The following is a 19,037-nucleotide window of genomic DNA, read 5'->3' on the forward strand; positions in this document are numbered from 1 at the left end:
AGACCAGAGGCTGTAAGCATTGCCACACACCGTCAGCAGAATCTCTATCATTTATTCAGTTAGAGGCGGTAAGGTCTTATTAATTAGTATTTCTTACTTCAGGCAATAACATGAGACTACCCAGTGCCACAATCTACACGGGGGAGTGTGCATGAGGTGCTGTGCAAACACCGCTCATCTGACTCAATGCACACCAAGGGATACGGTCAGAAAGCCAGAGAGATGCACCTACTGTGCACCCTGCATTATGCAGCTCCCACGGATGAATTATTACCAATTACTACAAGCACAGTGATCGGAGCGCCACACAAAATACACACAAATGAGCTACTTTGCAGAACACCAACTGAATGCCATATAGCTCACAAAATGTTGGCTAAAATGTGCTATGTCCCAGTCGTCAGCATAGTGATAAAAAAAAGGTAAAAGGCCAATCTAAAAATGCAGAGAAGTACTTTCCGTATTAAACCCCCCAGCGAGATTGTGTATTTTTGGAGTCTGAAATAATTCCCATTCCAAGAGTTTGTTCCATCTGTTTCCTGTTAGCAGCAGCATAACACTGCATTGTTCACCAACCTTTGAAGTCCAGCAAACTTTCACATTGTTTTGCAAAGACAAAAGTTTGGTGCAGTATTAGTCCAGTTTCGAAATCACACAGAAGGCAGATTTTCATACCTTCTATTGAACTAGACGGAAATGTCATGCTGTGTCACTCTGAAGCAACTGATGAAGAATTCTAAGGGACAATGAAAGCGATGGCTTTGCTGCATAACATTTAGGCCCTAATTCCTGGAACGTTCAGCGCAGCAAACACGTTGAACCGGGCCTAATTCGCTGAGCGGTGCAACGTGTAATGTTGCGGAGCATAGTCACTTTGCAGTGCAAAAGGAATCTTTGCATTGCGCAAAATGGGCCTAGTTAGCACTGCAAAGTGACTTTGCTCTGCAAACACACACTTTGCACCGCTCTGTGAATTAGGCCCAGTTCGACGTGTTTGCGGGCAGTGCACACTGCGCCAAACGTTCCAGGAACTAGGCCATTAAGTGAGTCCAATTTAAGGTTTCAACATCTGCATTTTGTGTGGTTCTGAATTACACAATGTTTGTTAACTGTGGAAGTGTGCAGGGTCTACAATGGTTCCTAACGCAACATCAGCCTGAAGATATTTGCGCTCAGTACTGAAGGGGTTAACTGTTGCAATTCTAATTGGATATTTTATTTTATAGGTTCTTTGGAAGAGTGAAGAGTGTGGAGACCTTCATAGACTGTGCCTTAAAAGCAGTGTGTGTATTTCCTCCAAGGCGCTTTAACTTGGAATTAAACTGGTAAAAGGGTCAGACCGAACTCGCCCCTACCGGCCCCCAGAAAGAAGCCACGCTGCCCAGTACTTTGCCTAATTTAGTGCCATGTTGGTTTGGGGCTGCGCAGGGCATTGAATCTCGTTTCCTGAGCACTCAACTATGTGGTATGTGCCGTTTGTTGTGTCTCTTTATTCCTTTCTATAGGATAGTGATGAACAACTTGCAAGTATGAAGCTTAAAAACATTGGCAATTCTAATAATTTTCTGTAGTGCCCACTCTGTATAATGATGCCCTCAGGCTAAGGTGTGATGGCAGGCCGTAACCACAACATGAAAAGTGCAACATGGCATAGGGGGCGGAAAAACAATGGAATGGAATGCTGCCCGGTAGCAATGATGATCGCATACCTTGTCCATCCATTCTTTTCCAGAGTTTCAAAGCCGCCCTATGTGCCAGGGTTCACCTAGACATGGATCCGCATTGAAAAGCAGATGCAGTGGCTAAGTAACTGGAGAGCACACGGACAAGGAAGAGGAATGAAGCTTCAGGGAGAAATCCAAGGGGTGGGAGGGAGACGTCCTGGAAGAGCAGAGAGGCCTGGTGAAGTGGTGGGAGGGAGAAGGTCTAGAAAAGCAGAGAGGCCTGGTGAAGTGGTGGGGGGGGAGAAGTCCTGGAAGAGCAGAGAGGCCTGGTGAAGTGGTGGGGGGGGGAAGTCCAGGAAGAGCAGAGAGGCCTGGTGAAGTGGTGGGAGGGAGACGTCTTGGAAGAGCAGAGAGGCATGGTGAAGTGGTGGGAGGGAGAAATTCTGGAAGAGCAGAGAGTCCCGGTGAAGTGGAGGGAAGGAGAAGTCTTGGAAGAGCAGAGAGGCCTGGTGAAGTGGTGGGAGGGAGAAGGTCTAGAAAAGCAGAGAGGCCTGGTGAAGTGGTGGGAGGGGAGAAGTCCAGGAAGAGCAGAGAGGCCTGGTGAAGTGGTGGGAGGGAGACGTCTTGGAAGAGCAGAGAGGCATGGTGAAGTGGTGGGAGGGAGAAGTTCTGGAAGAGCAGAGAGTCCCGGTGAAGTGGAGGGAAGGAGAAGTCCTGGAAGAGCAGAGAGGCCTGGTGAAGTGGTGGGAGGGAGAAGTCCTGGAAGAGCAGAGAGGCCTGGTGAAGTGGTGGGAGGGAGAAGTCCTGGAAGAGCAGAGAGGCCCGGTGAAGTGGAGGGAAGGAGAGGTCCTGGAAGAGCAGAGAGGCCCAGTGAAGTGGTGGGAGGGAGACGTCTTGGAAGAGCAGAGAGCCCTGGTGAAGTGGTGGGAGGGAGACGTCCAGGAAGGGCAGAGAGGCCTGGTGAAGTGGTGGTAGGGAGACGTCCTGGAAGAGCAGAGAGGCTTGGTGGAGTGGTGGGAGGGAGACGTCTTGGAAGAGCAGAGAGGCCTGGTGAAGTGGTGGGAGGGAGAAGTCCTGGAAGAGCAGAGAGGCCCGGTGAAGTGGTGGGAGGGAGAAGTCCTGGAAGAGCAGAGAGGCCTGGTGAAGTGGTGGGAGGGAGAAGTCCAGGAAGGGCAGAGAGGCCTGGTGAAGTGGTGGGAGGGAGACGTCCTGGAAGAGAAGAGAGGCTTGGTGAAGTGGTGGGAGAGAGAAGTCCTGGAAGAGTAGAGATGCCTGGTGAAGTGGTGGGAGGGAGACGTCCTGGAAGAGCAGAGAGGCCCAGTGAAGTGGTGGGAGGGAGAAGTCCTGGAAGAGCAGAGAGGCCTGGTGAAGTGGTGATAGAGAGAAGTCCTGGAAGAGCAGAGAGGCCTGGTGAAGTGGTGGGAGAGAGAAGTCATGAAGAGCAGAGAGGGCTGGTGAAGTGGTGGGAGGGAGACGTCTTGGAAGAGCAGAGAGGCCCAGTGAAGTGGTGGGAGGGAGAAGTCCTGGAAGGGTAGAGAGGCCTGGTGAAGTGGTGGGAGGGAGATGTCCTGGAAGAGCAGAGAGGCCCAGTCAAGTGGTGGGAGGGAGACGTCTTGGAAGAGCAGAGAGGCCCAGTGAAGTGGTGGGAGGGAGAAGTCCAGGAAGAGCAGAGAGGCCTGGTGAAGTGGTGGGAGGGAGAAGTCCTGGAAGAGCAGAGTGGCCCGGTGAAGTGGAGTGAAGGAGAAGTCCTGGAAGAGCAGAGAGGCCCAGTGAAGTGGTGGGAGGGAGAAGCCTTGGAAGGGCAGAGAGGCCTGGTTATGGGGTGAGAGGGAGAAGCCTTGGAAGAGCAGAGAGGCCTGGTGAAGTGGTGGGAGGGAGAAGCCTTGGAAGAGCAGACTGGTGATGGGGTGCTACCTCTCAGCTGCAGCAAGCTTTGGGTGATGTGGTCCTGCGGTGGCGTATTTGTCTGAAAACTCTACTTCCCTACAGTTCAAATAAATCACTAGCCACCACTGCTAACTCTTCCTTTTTGGGAGGGCGCTGGGTGGGTGTGGTTCTCACCGCGCATCTCTAGCTTCACCCCTGGCTGCTGTGGTGTGGCGTTTGTTTGGGGCAAGTAACTTGTCGGGCAATTACCTGGCAGAAGCCACCATTCGAGTGGTGAAGGGTGGGGAACTAAATGTCGAGCCTTGGGCTGCCCAGCGTTCTATGCTTCGAGTAAGCCGCTTTACCAACCAACCCCGTGGAAGCCTAGCCATTGGCAATGAGACGCCACCCTTGCGCACTCGGACCTGCGAATAGACTCTATACTGAAGCGCACCAGCTCATGAGCGTGCATACGTGCAATATGGCTAGTTTGCGGCAGAGGTTCCTTTTTTGAGGCCCATGTGTGCATTAGAAAACCACCTGAAAGGGGGCACGCCGCTGATTTGCATCAATAGGTCCCATTGCATTATGAGTGGCAAGTGGGGGTCGCAGGTTCAGGGATGACCGGCCTATCGCTAGTGAGATCCCCCAGTCCATCCGTCCCTTAGCAACAACATCACAGCAGCTGGACCACTTCCAGGAAGAGACCGAGGCGCACCTGCTTAGAGCAAGTCACGCCTGGACCCCTGGACTGGGGCACTGCTGGTATGGCCTAAGCAGGTGCAGTGTAGCCATGACATACACCGCGGCCCATAGCATGCGCCAACCCTCCACCCCCTCAGCAAACCCCAGGTTCCTGCCATGTTACAGCATGCCAGATCACATAGCGTCTCACGGGGCGCCCCCATAACACACTTGCTCCACATATTGGATAGTTCAAGTCAGCTGCACCACCAGATGTCATAAAGAGGCAGGCTCTTGTAGGGCTTTACTGAATAAAACACCAGAACTTCATGTCCCATAATGCCCTGTGTTGTGAAACTAAACTCTGCTACTGAATGTCACGAGTCCCAGCGATAGTGACAATGTTTTCATTCTGTTAGTGGGTACGAGTGGACGAGGAATTACATGTTGCAAGGAGGAGGCCCTGTGCTGGATCGCCTTTGCACCCGGCCTGGGCAGGTGAGAACCAAGGGTGGAAGGTGCAAAAAAGACCCGCACAAAACAGGAGGTGTTCGGCTGGGGCTAAAACAGAGGGCTACACTAAACATAGGAAGGTTAGCAGCTGTCTCTAAATCCGGTCCCCAAGAGACAAATCCACTCCACGTTTTAATGCTAGCCACATCGGATACATATGAATAGAGTGAATCTGTATTGGAGTTATTATGCTGCAAACACTACAGCGGTTGGGGCTCACGGCCTGATTTTATTGCAACCTCAGCAGCCAGGGCTCCGGAATGCAAGTTTGACACAAACATTATAGCTTGCCCTTAGTGGCGCAACGACCATTGGGCAGATTGGCCGTTCAGCCGCTATTAACCTTATCTTTGTCGCCATTGTAATGTATGCTCCACAGGGGTTCCGCAAACTGTGTTCGCACTAAACAAGGGGGCCCCAATGCATCACGTTGCAGTGGCCCCCACACATCTTCAGCCTGGCCCGGGGACACAGACGGTAAACTTTGAATGGGATAATGTGGGATTAGTACTTGCATGCCAAGGGAGTGACTGAAAGGGTTCGGGGAGGAGGGTTTAGGGCACATCTCATTCTCACAGCAGTCCTTAAGTGTGTGATTTCAGACGGGGAACACTGAAGCTTCACCAGAATAGTCTCCTTGCGATATGTAACGAAGTTAGATGCCCCAACGTAAGTACATTTGGCCTAAGTGCAATCCCGCTTGCCCTCGAAAATGGGTTCGTTCACATGTGTGGTACAGAGCAGGTGTCACGTGAGTTTCTAGTGCATAATGGATGTATAGTTAAGCACACGATGCAGCACCAGTTCATAGCTTTAACAAGCACACGCGCTCACATCGTGACTTCCTGAAGCGTCAGAAGATGCCGCAATCAACTGACATAGAAGAAATACACTGCCCAAAGGCCCGGAGTGCTGAGCGTATCACCAGCCAGCAGCAGGCTCTCAACGCCCCTCCCCCCTCACACTCAACATTAACCTCTAAATTCGCCGCCCCCACAGTGCCACCCTGAAGCCCACCCACAGGATTAGCCTGGGAGGTCGAGCCCAATTCCCTGCACCCCATCTAGTATTGCACGTTCAATTGCACTGGTACTTGAGCATCCCATAGAAGACGATCAGAAACCCAGTGCACTGCGCTCACCCGCGGCCCTTCAGAGCTGGTAAATGCTTCTGGCGAGTCTTCCGTGCTGCTCCCTCTCCACCCCCCAGACAAGTGACCAGGCTCAGTTACTCTCTCTGCTGCATTCTTGCAGAGTGCAGGCCTAATGGCGGAGCAAAGCGACAGGGTTCTGCACTCTGCACTTGCCACGTTCCCAGATGCCTCCGAGTGCAACCAAAACCCTAACACCAACAGATTCTAAGGGGCAGACGCCTTCGGGGCAGTAGCCGGGAGGAGGGGGGTGGCAGCTTACAAGTGGCACAGCCGGTCAAGTGGCACAGTGAGTAGAGCGCTCGCTTTGACATCCGTGCAGAGCCTGCTAACTGCAGGTTCGAATCCCTGCGAAATGCCAATTTATTATTACACTTAAGTGTTTGATCTGTCCCAGGGGAGGGGAATACCTTCGGCCATTGCTTCCTCTGGCAAATGTGCCCATTTAGGGACAGGGCTGTACATCCGGATGGGGCTTTCTGCTGGGATGAGAGGGGGAGAAGTGTTGGGGTGCGGGGATCCTCTAAATTAGCCCCTTTCTCACTCTGCTCACTTACTTCTAATTCACTTTAACTGCTTATGTTTGATAGACACTTTTGATTTTGTTTCTCCATGTGCAGTACCCCAATTCCTCTTGCAGTCTCCCCCACTGCTCTACTCCCTCTTTCCCTACCCCGCCCCCTTTTTCTCCTCTCTCACGTGCTTAGATGTGTGCTCCAGGCAGAATAAAGCGCCGTGCAAGAAACTACGCGCATATGTGCAGTCAATCACGAGAGTACACATTTCACCCAAGAGTGTGACATACCCAACACACAGTGAGCAGCACCCTTAAACCCAAACAGGGTAGCTGGTGTTGGGGTGTGTGTGCAAAACCTCTGCTGGTTTCTTCTGTAACTTGCATAGAGAAATTTGACCTTCACTCCGACCCTCACAATTTTGGTTATAGCCCACCCCCCCTGCACACTAAAAACAAGATATCTAGGCAGGGGCGTTGCTAGGGGGGGGCTGATCTTTTGGTTGTAGCCCCGGATAGAATCTCAGGAGCTACAGCCAAAAGACTAGCTAGCCCCCAGTCCCAACAGTTCCGACATCAGCTTAGCCCTGGGTCTTTTCCAGACCTAGCAACTCCCCTGTATCTAGGTAACATGGAATGCCTCTCAAGGGGCGCTGGGGGGGATTTCATTAAACGTTTACAAACACAGGTTGCCAGCGGTTAGAAGACCTAATGTGACTTATCACTTGATATTCATTGAGGGAGTTTTAGAAGGTTTTCCTGACTTTGCTCTCACCCTCATGCCCAAAGCTCTGCACTGGCCCCGCTGCAATAGAACCAGAGGGAAGGCCCAACCGCCAGGAGCAACCGCTCCTAGTCTCATACGCATAGCCTAGAGCGTGGTGTGGGTTGAGGACACGCATGCTGCGGCGTAACCTATGCAAATAGACCCTGAATACCTGGTGGACATCCAACACCCTTAAAATGTGGAGCAGTGATGAGAGATGCCACAGTGAGGATGTGGGGCTTGTGAGCAAAGTCACCACCATTTGTGTGTGTTAATTAGACAATCCTTGCCACGCAGGGTCTTCCGCGATGCCGATACAGCTCTCCAAAACAGCTCTCCAAGACTGTACGCTTCTGTCACGTTTCATCTGCACCACTCCATGTGTACAGGGCAAGAAAGTACACCTAAAGAAAAATAACTTGCATTGTAGAGATGTCACACCATAGGGGAAGGAACAGACAAGAAACAAGAACTATATATAAAAAAAAACTGTTTTATTTCAGCATTGATCTAGATTTATGCAATCAAGAAAATACTGTTTGACATCTGGTACAGGAGATACAGTAGATGCAGCCGGTCCTCCACGGTGCTGAAGACACCTTGTGCTTCCGTTGACCCCAAGCTGCCTTTCCACAGGAAGAGTCAGTCCCCGGATCCCAGAGTCTTAAAGTGTCTTTTGTGAAATGCAAGACATAGTCCACTGATCTTGCAGCAGCATATCGAAAAGCAAGACTGTCCATTTGCTTTGTGGAAAAAGGAACTGTTGACATTTATAAAAGACATACAAAAACGTGGAGACGTCACGGTTCACGCTACGGCATACAGTCTAGGTTTCTCGCAAGTGCTCAGATTTTTGTGCACGCGTCTTCCTCCGGATATATGATTTACACGAGATGTGTAAATATGTACAAAACAACCCTGTAGTTTCAAACCATACTAGCAAAGAATTCAGAAAGTCCTGCAACAGAGCGTTGCATTGGTCAAGAACTAAACAAACCACGTTCCGCAACTGCGTCACCCAAGTGCATTTCTTGTTACCGGCCCGAAAAGCTGCAGCGTACCCGCATCCAGCGATACGCGAAGGCCATGCATTGCGTTGCATGAAGGGCTGACTACTGCTCGTCAGTCTCTTCTCTAATCCACTCGCCCGCGGGGTCGGCACATCCTCTGCTATGGACGACTGTGCAGCAGGCCCTAGATACAATATGCACCTTTTTTGCCATGTCAGCACCATTGCACACAGCCTGAGCTACCATAGTGCACACATCCTCGTTTGTTGCATGGGAGCCCGGTGCACCAAGGGCCCTCCTGCCCACAGACGCATCCTTCCAAATGCCAGCTTTGGAAGAGCTTTCCATCTCCAGCCGGAACGCCAAGCAGAACCCGCGAGTCACAAACGGACCCCGTCCACCAGAGTGCCTCCTCTGCGCGACCCCAATGCAGCTCCTCTGGAAGAAGAGGCTCCTTCAGGAGGTCATTCCATGGCATAGCGAATTGGGCGATCCCGACATCCTTTGGTGCCAGCCATCGCTAGTTGGCAGCCCTCCAAGCCGAGATGACGCTAATGGGGAAAAAATATATTTCTTTCTTTATAATGGAGGAATGTAGAAAAAGTTCAGTGGCTCTGCCCACCCCAAGGACAGAGCCACTTACACTGCAGAGCCGACGGTGTGTTGTTGGGATGAGCGTGCCGCTGCCGGGCTCTCTGCCACGGGGGACATCTCATCCTCGGACGGGAGCCTGGACTGGAACTTCTCCATTTGTTCCGGGCTGGCCAGGTTCTTCAGTAGGCAGTTCTCCCGCTCCAGCTGGGAGTTCTTCTCCACCAGCTCCTTGATCTGCTCCTTCAGGATCTCCACCTCTTCTCGCACTGCGTACATCAAGTGGTTCTTGACGAGATCCTGTGCAACAAGGGAGAAGAAATACGAACATTAATACCATGCAACATTCATTGCATGCAATGCACCGTGTGCATATACAGTCCAGCTTTCCATGGGAGCAATGCAGATTTCAATATATGCAAGTTACATTCCACTGTATGTCATCACTGTCCATGCAGCCGACACCATTGTTCAAGGGACCTTTCACCATATTCACTGCAATGTCCACTATAGGCAATGCAGCGTACACCATTACATTTTATATAAAGGACCTTTCGCTATATGGAATGCAGCTGTGGATATATCCAAATAACATGCCCCCCCCCTATACCATCACTGTCCAGAATGCAATTTTGACTATATGCCAAGAAGCCTACACCATCGTGCAAGGGACCTTTCACCGTATTCAAAACAATGTTCACTATAGGCAATGCAGCGTACACCATTATATTTCGCATAAATTACCTTATATTTCACATAAATGACCTTTTCAATATATGGAATGCAGCCGTGAATATATGCAACTTAGACGTCACTATGTGCAATGCAGTTTTCACATTGTGGAAAGACAATTACGTAATTGTACAACTTAGCTTTTGCTATAATTTAGATGTCACTACATGCAATAAAGATTTCACTGCATGCAATGGTGCTTTCAGCACATGCAGTTTGGTGTTCCTGGTATGCAGTGCATTGTTGCCTGAATGTTGAGCAGCCCCTCAGCTGGGTGCAGCAATGATGGTCAGACTGAATGATTTGCTGCTGCATGTATGCGGCAGGAGCATGCACAGCCGAATCCGTGTTGCAATGGGTTCGTGTACAGGCGCAGTACTGCGCAAATGAACCAGGGCACTACTTAACAACCGCCCTACAGTGGCATCCATTTTGGAAACCATTTCTTGCACACACTTGGGCCCGGATTCACAGAAGCCTTTTATTTATGTATTATTAATAGCCTTTTATAATGGTGCAATCCCACAGGAAAACGCTCTGTGAATCAGGACCTTAATGCAGAATGTTCCAATCAAAGTGAAAAATACCCCTGGTTTTATATTGCGAGCAACAAGTGGAATATGTTTTAGTGCCAAATATTTCAAGGACTGTTTTCACTCGGGGCATCTTGTTTTGGGTTGTACCATTTTTGGGCAGGTATAAATGCGTCAGAGGCGGGCATCCCATGAATTCCAGACAGGTGTGTCATACAAAAAAGGAATCCTGTAAGTAAACATAGCACGAATGCGGGCTAAGGGGCAATTTCCAAATACTCACATGACATCACACTTAGACACAAGAGTCTGAGACGGGTAAATATGCTATTGATGTACCCATCGTTCTTTCCACCCTGGCAGCGCTTGGGCGAGTCATGTTATGGCATTTATAAAGCGCTTATAGACAAGTGTTTCAAGGCGCGAACTGATTCATGGGATATTTGCCCGGTCCAAAGTGAATTTGCACTACTGAAAAGTGACTTTGCACTGGGCACAAACCCGGATTCATGCAACGGTGCAAAGTTTATTGTTGCCGGGCAAAGCCAGAGCATGGTCATTTTTGCAGTACAACATGACTTTGCACAGCAAAAATACTCTGCAGTTCCATTTGTGCCAGCAGTGCAAAGTCACTTTGGACCGGGCAAATATTCCATGAATCAGGCCCATAGTCTCTGGTGAATACCTCCCATGTCGAGGCCTTCTTTGGGGTTCATGCATTCCTGTTTCATGCTTTTGTTAGGTGTCCCCCGCTCCGTAACACGTGAGTAGGCCACATGACATCACAAGTGCAGGTGGCCTCTAAAGGCGCGCCTTGTCCTCCTCTAGCTTTCCAGAGAGCACCCATGTTGAGTTCACGTTGAACCTTGTCCTCTTAACTGTGAGCATTCACGCCCTCATCCAGTCACTGGAAGCGCGCGTGTGTATGTTGCTCTCTAAAGCGCCACCACCTCGATGGTGAAGGTCCTGCAGCTAATAATGCCCACGCAACAGAGAAACTAGCAACCGCTACTGTGCACTATTCACACAGTCCCCGTTCTGGCACAAGAAAAAGACGCCCAAGCAGTCTGTTTCACCCCTCCCCCAACCTCCACACACACACTTTCAATAAAGTGTGTGCTCCTGACCAGATCACGTTATTCCCCAAAGATGTAGTTACAGCAGCCCATTCTGTCTTGCCTGAACGCCCGGGCACGTTTTTACAGAAACCAGGGCTGGTACACGGCAACGTTTGCACTAGTGCAAAACAATCGCACCTGTGTATTGTTTTGCTGCTTTTTTCCCATTGGCGCATTTACGCGCTGGGCCGAAGCTCAGTCCTCGAGGCCATTCAAGTTATGCTACTGCGCAGTTCGAGTCTCCACACTCAGTGACGCAGGAGGTTGCATTTTGACAGGAGAGTCTGGCATTTGCTCCTCTAGAATGTTCTAAAAGAGGAAAACTCGGCCACAGCGCAAGCGTTAGGCTTATGAACCATGCCAATGAGGCATTGACCAGAATTGTTAAAAAAGAGTTAAACAGGCCTGGACTCTCCTGTGCAGATACACGCCTTTCATTTCCATTAGACTTGGGTTCGAATCCCAGCCTCCTTGCTTGAACTAAACTGTGTGATTCTTGAATCCAATGGAAAACATACGCACATACAATGCAACTAGAATGCATCTGTATAGTATGAGGTCTTGTACAACCCCAATCACACGTTCCCCTTTCTCGGTATCGCATTCTGGTTTATTTAATCCGGTCCAAACCGGTTCGCACACGCCCTGTTGGCCTGTGTACATCACTCCATGTGCAAAGAGCTTCTTGCTGTACTTAATCGTTCTCCTTAAACCCCAGCCGCCTAATTATCCAGGACCGCATTAACAACGCAATTTCTACGTCACACTAATGTACCCGTTTGTTATTGCAAGAACAGGTTTGTAGCCGTGTATACATGGTTTCGTTGGGTTTCTGCGCCAAGTCGGGCCGGGCCACACCCAGGCATTTTTCCGATGACTTCCTCATCTGCACACCAACGAACTAGTGCAGGGATTCCCTTGACTGGTCGATTAAAGGGCGCGTCCCCTGGGGCGGCCTGCGGCAGGGTGCGCTCCTAATATGGTAACAGGGGACGCCTGGCGGCGCGCGGCGAGGCGTAGGCGCGGCATGGAATGCTGCGGTGCGGTGGCTGTGGTTAGCAACGCGTACAGTGCAATGTACTCTCAGTCACAATTCTGCCGCTCTTTAATTGTTCCCCAGGTTGCAACAGAAAACGACACATTTAAGAACCCTCTAACAATGGTCGGACAACTATAGTTTAACAGTAACACCTGCCAGCGAGTTACACATACTGATTGCACGAGGCCTGTACACACTCCACAGGAAGGGTACGTGCCACAAGGGCAGCAACGAAGCTTCATTGCCCTGCTTTAGTCCCACCAAACACTTGGGGCCCGATTCATGGAAGATTTGCCTGGTTCAAAGTGCATTTTCCCTGTTGAAAAGTCAAACCCTGATGCATGGAACCGTGCAAAGTCAGCGCATAGTCATTTTTGCAGTACAAAATGACTTTGTAAAATACTCTTTGCGCAGTTCCATTTGTGTGAGCAGTGCAGAGTCACTTTTCAGCAGTGCAAATTCATTTTGCACCAGGCAAATATTGCATGAATCAGGCGACTGATGTGCATGCTACCTTGGGGCATTACGCAATACATTTTTTGTATTTATTTATTTTGACTTGTAAAGCGCACTCGCAGCCCATAGGCATCAAGGCGCTGAAAATGAAGATTTGGCAGAAGCCCCCAGGGGGCCCGCTACACACGCAGCCCCTGAATTTCCTGGCAGATCAGGACACTCTTCCATTGAAGGCAGGCACGGACCCGACCCTATAAAGCCCCCCCTCACCCTACGCCCGTGCCCCCCTGACTTCCGTTCCAGCATCATCAACTCTGCATGTCCCTTGGAGCTCTGCGGCCCCCTTTTCAGCGCCCCTGTGGGCAGGCTAGGAATGCCTGGGCCTGTTTTTTGGGTCAAAGTGAGTCACTTTGATAAGGTCCTTCACCATGCGGCTAATAGTTCTGACCAGTGTTACTGAATGAACATTCTTTAAAATGCACAAATTGCACCACATTTTATTGAAAACCTCCCTCGTGGGTACTACTCAAACAGTTTGTCACAAAAGGAATGATTTGCCATTTGCAACAGTGGGCCACTTTTTCATTGGTGCCTGAGACAATGTATGCCCTAGTCCGACCCTGCCCGGAGCACAGCAAGAAGGTAACACTTCCTATTTAGAGCAGGAGCCCACCTCGCGGCCCTTCGATATTGCCCTGCGTTGCAATGGGACGTTGAAGCTGGGTTGGTACAAGTGCCAACCTGTTGGCACATGAGGAGGGGGCTGCAGTATACCGCCTGCAGCATAATAGCCGCCCCACCCTGTGGAACAGCTGGATGGTGTATACACTGGCACAACAACCATTGGGATGACCGGGCTTCAGCACCCCTCCCCACCTTGACATTTTGGGCTATGTTGACTCGACCATCAGGACACAGACGTTAAACGGTGCCTGGGCTTTGCTGTTAACACAGGTCCTGTAATTACTAACATAAAGCATTCCACTATTAGCACCTGCATTAATATGCATACATTTTTAAGCAATGGAAATCGTGGTGTGGGGTTATACTTGCATGCCAGGAGAGTGATTGGACGGGCAGGAGGGGGGACAGCAGAAAGCAGAAGTGGGTGCTTCCAGACTTAAAGGTGAGAGTTAACAGCGTGTAACATCGAAACTGCACTAGAATAGTCTCATTAGCATGCCTAAAAAGTTAGATGCCCCCACACACGTTTGCCCCCCCCCCCACTCTCTCTGAAGTTAGCGCCTCGCCCAACATTTTAAGGGTTAGGCCACCCTGAAATCTATGTTTCGTTGCGCCCCTGCAGGTATGGAAAAATAGGACTGGAAATACAGTATGGGCAGCCCCCTGTAGGCCAAGCCGCAGCTGACCCGCACCCCGAGTCGTCGCCTCACACTGGGGTATTGCACCCCGTGCTGCTCCGGGAAGCTGTCTACGGTCGATGCCTGCCGTGTATTTAGTTGGAACACTGTGATGCTCCATTACGCATTCTTTCCGTGCGAAGGATAAACATAATTGTTGTATCAACATTTCTAATTATTGGCTTCCCAGGGGAACTTATAGAGGCTGCAAAGAATCACCAGGGGGACGACAAACAACAGCGCACCTCTTTAGTGTGCAGACAGCCTGGGCATGTGCAAGCATGTACGCTGCCTCGTGGCGTGCCTACTACCATGTTATGGCAAGCAGCCCCCCACAGACCCTGATGTACCCTCCTGGTGGCGTGCTGCAAACACCTTCATTGTAGAAGCAGCAAAACCGGGTATGTGTGAGGGCAGTGGTGTTTTGACGTGCACTCGTGTGTGCACGGGCGCCCGGAAGTACCCCTCAAAAGCAAACAGCGCTATTGGAGATGAATTTTAAAAAAAGAACGCGTCTGTTTTGTGTGTAATTACTTGGAAACGCTTAACTATTCCGTCTGCACCTGTGAGGAGGGGGGCCGCTGAGGAAACAAAACTACGTTTAGTGCAAGAATGAACCATTCAGGCAGGGCCAGTGTGAAGAATGCGCACCCGCTTGACAGAAGTGTGCTTTTTGTGATTCCTGGGCAGTACGTGGCACGCCACGGCTCTAGAGATGTTGGGGCACTGTTGGGGCTGTGATGATTGGACCCCAGCCAGACCTTAGCCTGCTCCTCGCTGCTCTGCGGCTCCTCTGCAGTGCCGCCCCATCCAATGAGCGGAGCCATCCGCAGGACACAAACAAAGGGGGCTGCCAGGCAGTCTGCCCAGCAACAGCCGCGCCAGCCCGGGCCAATGGGAAGCCGGGACAGACCAGCAGCGTCCTGTTATTGCCCTCGACGCTCGGGTGTAGGAATTCGTGCGGCTGTGACAGCCCCCAAGAGCCGGACAGGGGACACAGTCAGTCTGCTGGGTCTCCTGGAGGGAGACTTGCACAGCTTCTGCAAAGGCGCCCGCCCCTAAGCCACAAAGGACCACACATAGTGTGAGGAACCAACCACGTATAAAGGAAACGGTTTGACGGCGCAAGGCATAACCGTTTCACGGCGAAATACGTGTGGTGCATTTTAATGGCCGTGTGAATGATGCTGCGTGTTGTCTGCGGCTGCCTACGCAGTGATTGCAGAGCTGGAAACAAACATCGAGGGGCGACGATATGTTGTGAAGCCACCATCCAACTAGTTCCCCAAATATTCTAGGCCTGGAGATTGTTTGTATAAGTGCGTCAGTCCTAAAATAGGTTGAGAAGGGGGTTTGGTTGGTTAAAAAAATATATTGTTTACCCATCCATGTTTATTACCAACAATTAAATCGCATATAACCCCGTCATGTCATTACTCTTTGACGATTGCAGGGCAGGGGGCATAACACCAGTTTCAGCGTGCTAAATATACATACACGTATAAGTAAATAACAATAAAATAAGCTTACCATTGCCTGCTCTATTTTATTGTCAATGGCCACCACACAGGCTCCGGATGCACTGCAAAACACAAAGCAACAACGGAGGGTTACAAAGTGAACTCAACAACAACTAGCCACAATAACAATACAAATCAACACAAGCTCATTGTTACGCTCAGGGGTTACCTTCGTCAGTCCCGCGCCCCTTAAATGGAAAGAGGGGTGGCAAGGAAGGAAGGCAGGAAGGAAGGAGAGAGCGGTGCTGTCTGCTGCGCTGCCTGCCTCGCCGCTGCACTGACTCTGCAGCCCGAGGCTGCCTCGGCTTCCCCTGACAACAACAAGGAAACCGAGAGAGCGGGGAGGAGGGGGCGGGGGAATCCCAGGCGACTGGTCCATTCCAGTCCAAACCAGGAAAATCCTGCCCACACCGATCTGCCTCGCAGACAGTGCTCGACAGAAGAAAAAAAAAAAAAAACACCCACACCCGATACCTCTGGGAGCTGCACGGGTTACACAATGCCTCAAGAAAAAGCACCCCTCCCCCACCGCTCGAGTGTCAGCAGCGGCTCCTGTACAAGTCTGCCCAGCGACCCGAGATCAATGCACGCACCGTGCACCACTCGCAGAAACCCCGTTTTTGTTTTCGACTCGTTGACAGCCCCCCTACCCTGCACATCCCTAGAGCAGAATGCCATGGCGTGCCCCTCACAGCCACCCCCTTGCTCGCACAGGACATCTGTCACAATCCACACGATAGCGCCTGCACAGCATCCGCTCTATGCACTGTTCACGGACACCCCCATGACGTGCCCGTTCACCCCCACACAATGTGCAAGAGGACCCCCTCCTCGTGGCACCTCGTAGAGGAGTATCCCACAATCTGTTCCCCTCTCTTAGGCTTGCCATAAAATGTGCCCCGCAGGGGGGCTTGAGTGTGACAAACTCTGTGCCCCCCTCTGAACGATAAAGCAGTCCTCGGGACAGCGCTCGCAGCACCGCCTCGGGGTGTGCGTGCACCTGCTGTTGGCAACCCCCACACTTCTAGAATCTAGACAATCCCTTAGTTCGTACAACCCCAAATCTCCAGCGCACCCCTCCGAAAGGGGACACCCCCACTTCGCGCACCTCTCATTTGCCCATATGCGCGGCATGACACTTGCCAAAGCAGGGGCGCACGGCTATGCGTCCGTTATAGCAGGACACTGCTAAAAATACCAAATGTATTCAACGTCGCCAAGCTCTAATGCCAGCCACGCACCCCTCGGAAATACCCCGGAATCTACGCCAACCCGGCGCCTCGTCCCATGTTCATGCACTTGTTGGTCGACTGCACGCACACACATTTCATGGAAAGCAAAACATCGTGCTACCGGCGCCCGCTATTACCTGTTGTCCAGTTTCACGGACACCACGTCTCCCCCGAGCAGGGACGAGAAGAAGGAGATGGAAAAGTTGTGCATCTGGTACACGGCCACCTCCATGGGGGACTTGTACATTTCGGTACTCATTGCTGCACACTGAGGGGTTGTGCGCCTGCTGTTATAGAGTTCTCTTCTCCGGGCGGCGCACAGTTCGTCCACCTGCACTCTGTGCTTTTCGTGCACACTGGGTACTGGGGTTAGATTTCCAGGGGTTATGGTCTTCTGTGACGGAGGGAGGTGGGGGGGTTTTGACAGTTCTCAAAAAACACCAGCACGGGAGCTGCAACCACTTCCAGCGCACCCCAGAAACTGCCTGCTATTTCCGAGGCCGGCCCTTTTATAGGAGGCTCCCGATGGCGTCACATGGTGTCGGGGCCCGCATGCTAATGAGCTCGCAGGGCCCAGCGTCGTCTCCTCGCCCCCTCCCTGCTCCTGCGAGGAGAACAGTAAACAGTGCAGGCTTTCTCCTGCCAGCTCAGCGCGGTGCCCTCCCTTTATCGCGCGCGCGCTCCCTGACTGATGGTAAATAACTCGAAGCACACCCTGTCTCCGAGTGTGGCTCCCAGAAGCCCGGACACACTTGGGAAACTCTTGGCACACACACACACGGGTGGCGTCTTGTGCTGTGACCCCTGGCACGCAGTCTTCCTGCGTGTTTGGGACGTGTCGTGCATGCACAATGAATTATGGAAATCGTGTGCGATTCTGCACGGTGAAACCACACCGTGTAACAACGCTGCAACAACAACGGAGTGGAATCTTACCCGGGACACTTTGTCCCGGGATAGAATTCTTGCACGAGGCAGGCTGTAAACAGCTGGACGGGTGTGTGCTATCCACAGAAGCACTCCAGCGCCACCGCGTGTGTTCTATGGATGTGTGTTGTGAACAAACACGGTTACCCACTCCCAATAATGCACTGGTTTCATAAAGGGCCGTGCAGGCGCTCCAAAGGGCCTGCGACCCGATTATCCATGACAATGGTACTCCTTTTTGTGGATCTCAAAATGCTGAAATTCGGGGTCGCCCGTGTCAGCATTCGAAACATAGGAACTCGCGGCCAGGTTCGTAGCCCTGCTTGACAGTGTTTCGTAACAACGTGCATATGCAAAACACAATAGCATATTGTGTGATGTTGGTTTCCGTGTTCGGTGGGGGAGGGGTGACATGCACTTCTGTCTTTTTCTTAACAACCTCGAACGTGCACCAAATCTGTGAGATCATCTATTCTTTGACAAATTAGCAGGGGTTTGCCCTTCTGGGTGGGATCATTTCTATAGCGCTTAGACGCCCTGCTCTTGTTTATCCCATGATGCACGCATGCGTTTACACATACATTAAAAGGTAAGGGTAACAGTTTGCATCTTATGGGCGTTCTATGAAATCCAGCCCCCGTTGCCTAGACATCAGCAGTGTCACTCACACACTGGCTACAGGTGCCTTCAGAAATACACAAAACTCAAGGGTCGTGCACGAAGAAGGAAGCAGTCTTTTTAGTAACTAAAAGAGACAGCGGGGCGAGGGCACGGAAACAATAACAGCGTTTCCGCGCCTACGCAAATAAAGCACAATTGCAACACACGAAGAATTCGCGAAGTGTGCTTAGAAGCACATGTGGGTGCTCGACTAGAGCAACCTTTGCAGAGGTGTGAGCCAGCAGGCAGCTCGTGTTTGAGAGAGACTAGACACGCTCCCTTCCGATCCATCATCACCCGAGCATGACACCGAATGTCCAAAGAAAACATGTTGTGACTGCCTCGAGATCACAGAGCTGGGAGCCGAGCTCGAGCGCTCCCCTGCAGTGTGGCGTGCTGCCACCTGGTGGACGCTGTGTGCACGCGTCGGTCAGCCGGAAGATGCCGTGCGAAGAGCTTGTTATCCACGGGCTGATGCAACGCCGCGCGCTGTTTACACCGCGCTGCATCCGCCTAAGGAAAGGACACGGCCTTCTTGAGCTCGTAAAGCAAACACTAGGGCAAACGACACATTTTCAAAGAACAATAATATTGACTAAAGACATTTCTTTGTCAACAATACATGTTAGTTTTGTAGTGCGCTGAGAGTCACACATGTCATGCCTATTCTTACTATTCTCGCTTTCCTGCAAACATATAGC

The 19,037-nt window shown here is 51.2% G+C and overlaps 1 protein-coding gene across 1 annotated transcript; it reads right to left on the reverse strand.

Annotated features, from left to right (window-relative positions):
* Positions 1–7,630: 7,630 nt before the first annotated feature.
* Positions 7,631–17,232, reverse strand: TSC22D3 (TSC22 domain family member 3). The gene is made up of 3 exons (XM_069648508.1): positions 16,887–17,232; positions 15,528–15,579; positions 7,631–9,058 (listed from the first exon to the last, which is right to left on the reverse strand). Exons 1-3 carry the CDS (start codon positions 17,006–17,008, stop codon positions 8,807–8,809), a joined length of 426 nt encoding a protein of 141 aa, XP_069504609.1. The 5' UTR covers positions 17,009–17,232; the 3' UTR covers positions 7,631–8,806.
* Positions 17,233–19,037: the final 1,805 nt, after the last annotated feature.

The sequence above is a fragment of the Ambystoma mexicanum genome, chromosome 2q, assembly GCF_040938575.1.
Source record: "Ambystoma mexicanum isolate Mex_15411 chromosome 2q, UKY_AmexF1_1, whole genome shotgun sequence".
NCBI classification, from domain to species: Eukaryota; Metazoa; Chordata; class Amphibia; order Caudata; family Ambystomatidae; genus Ambystoma; species Ambystoma mexicanum.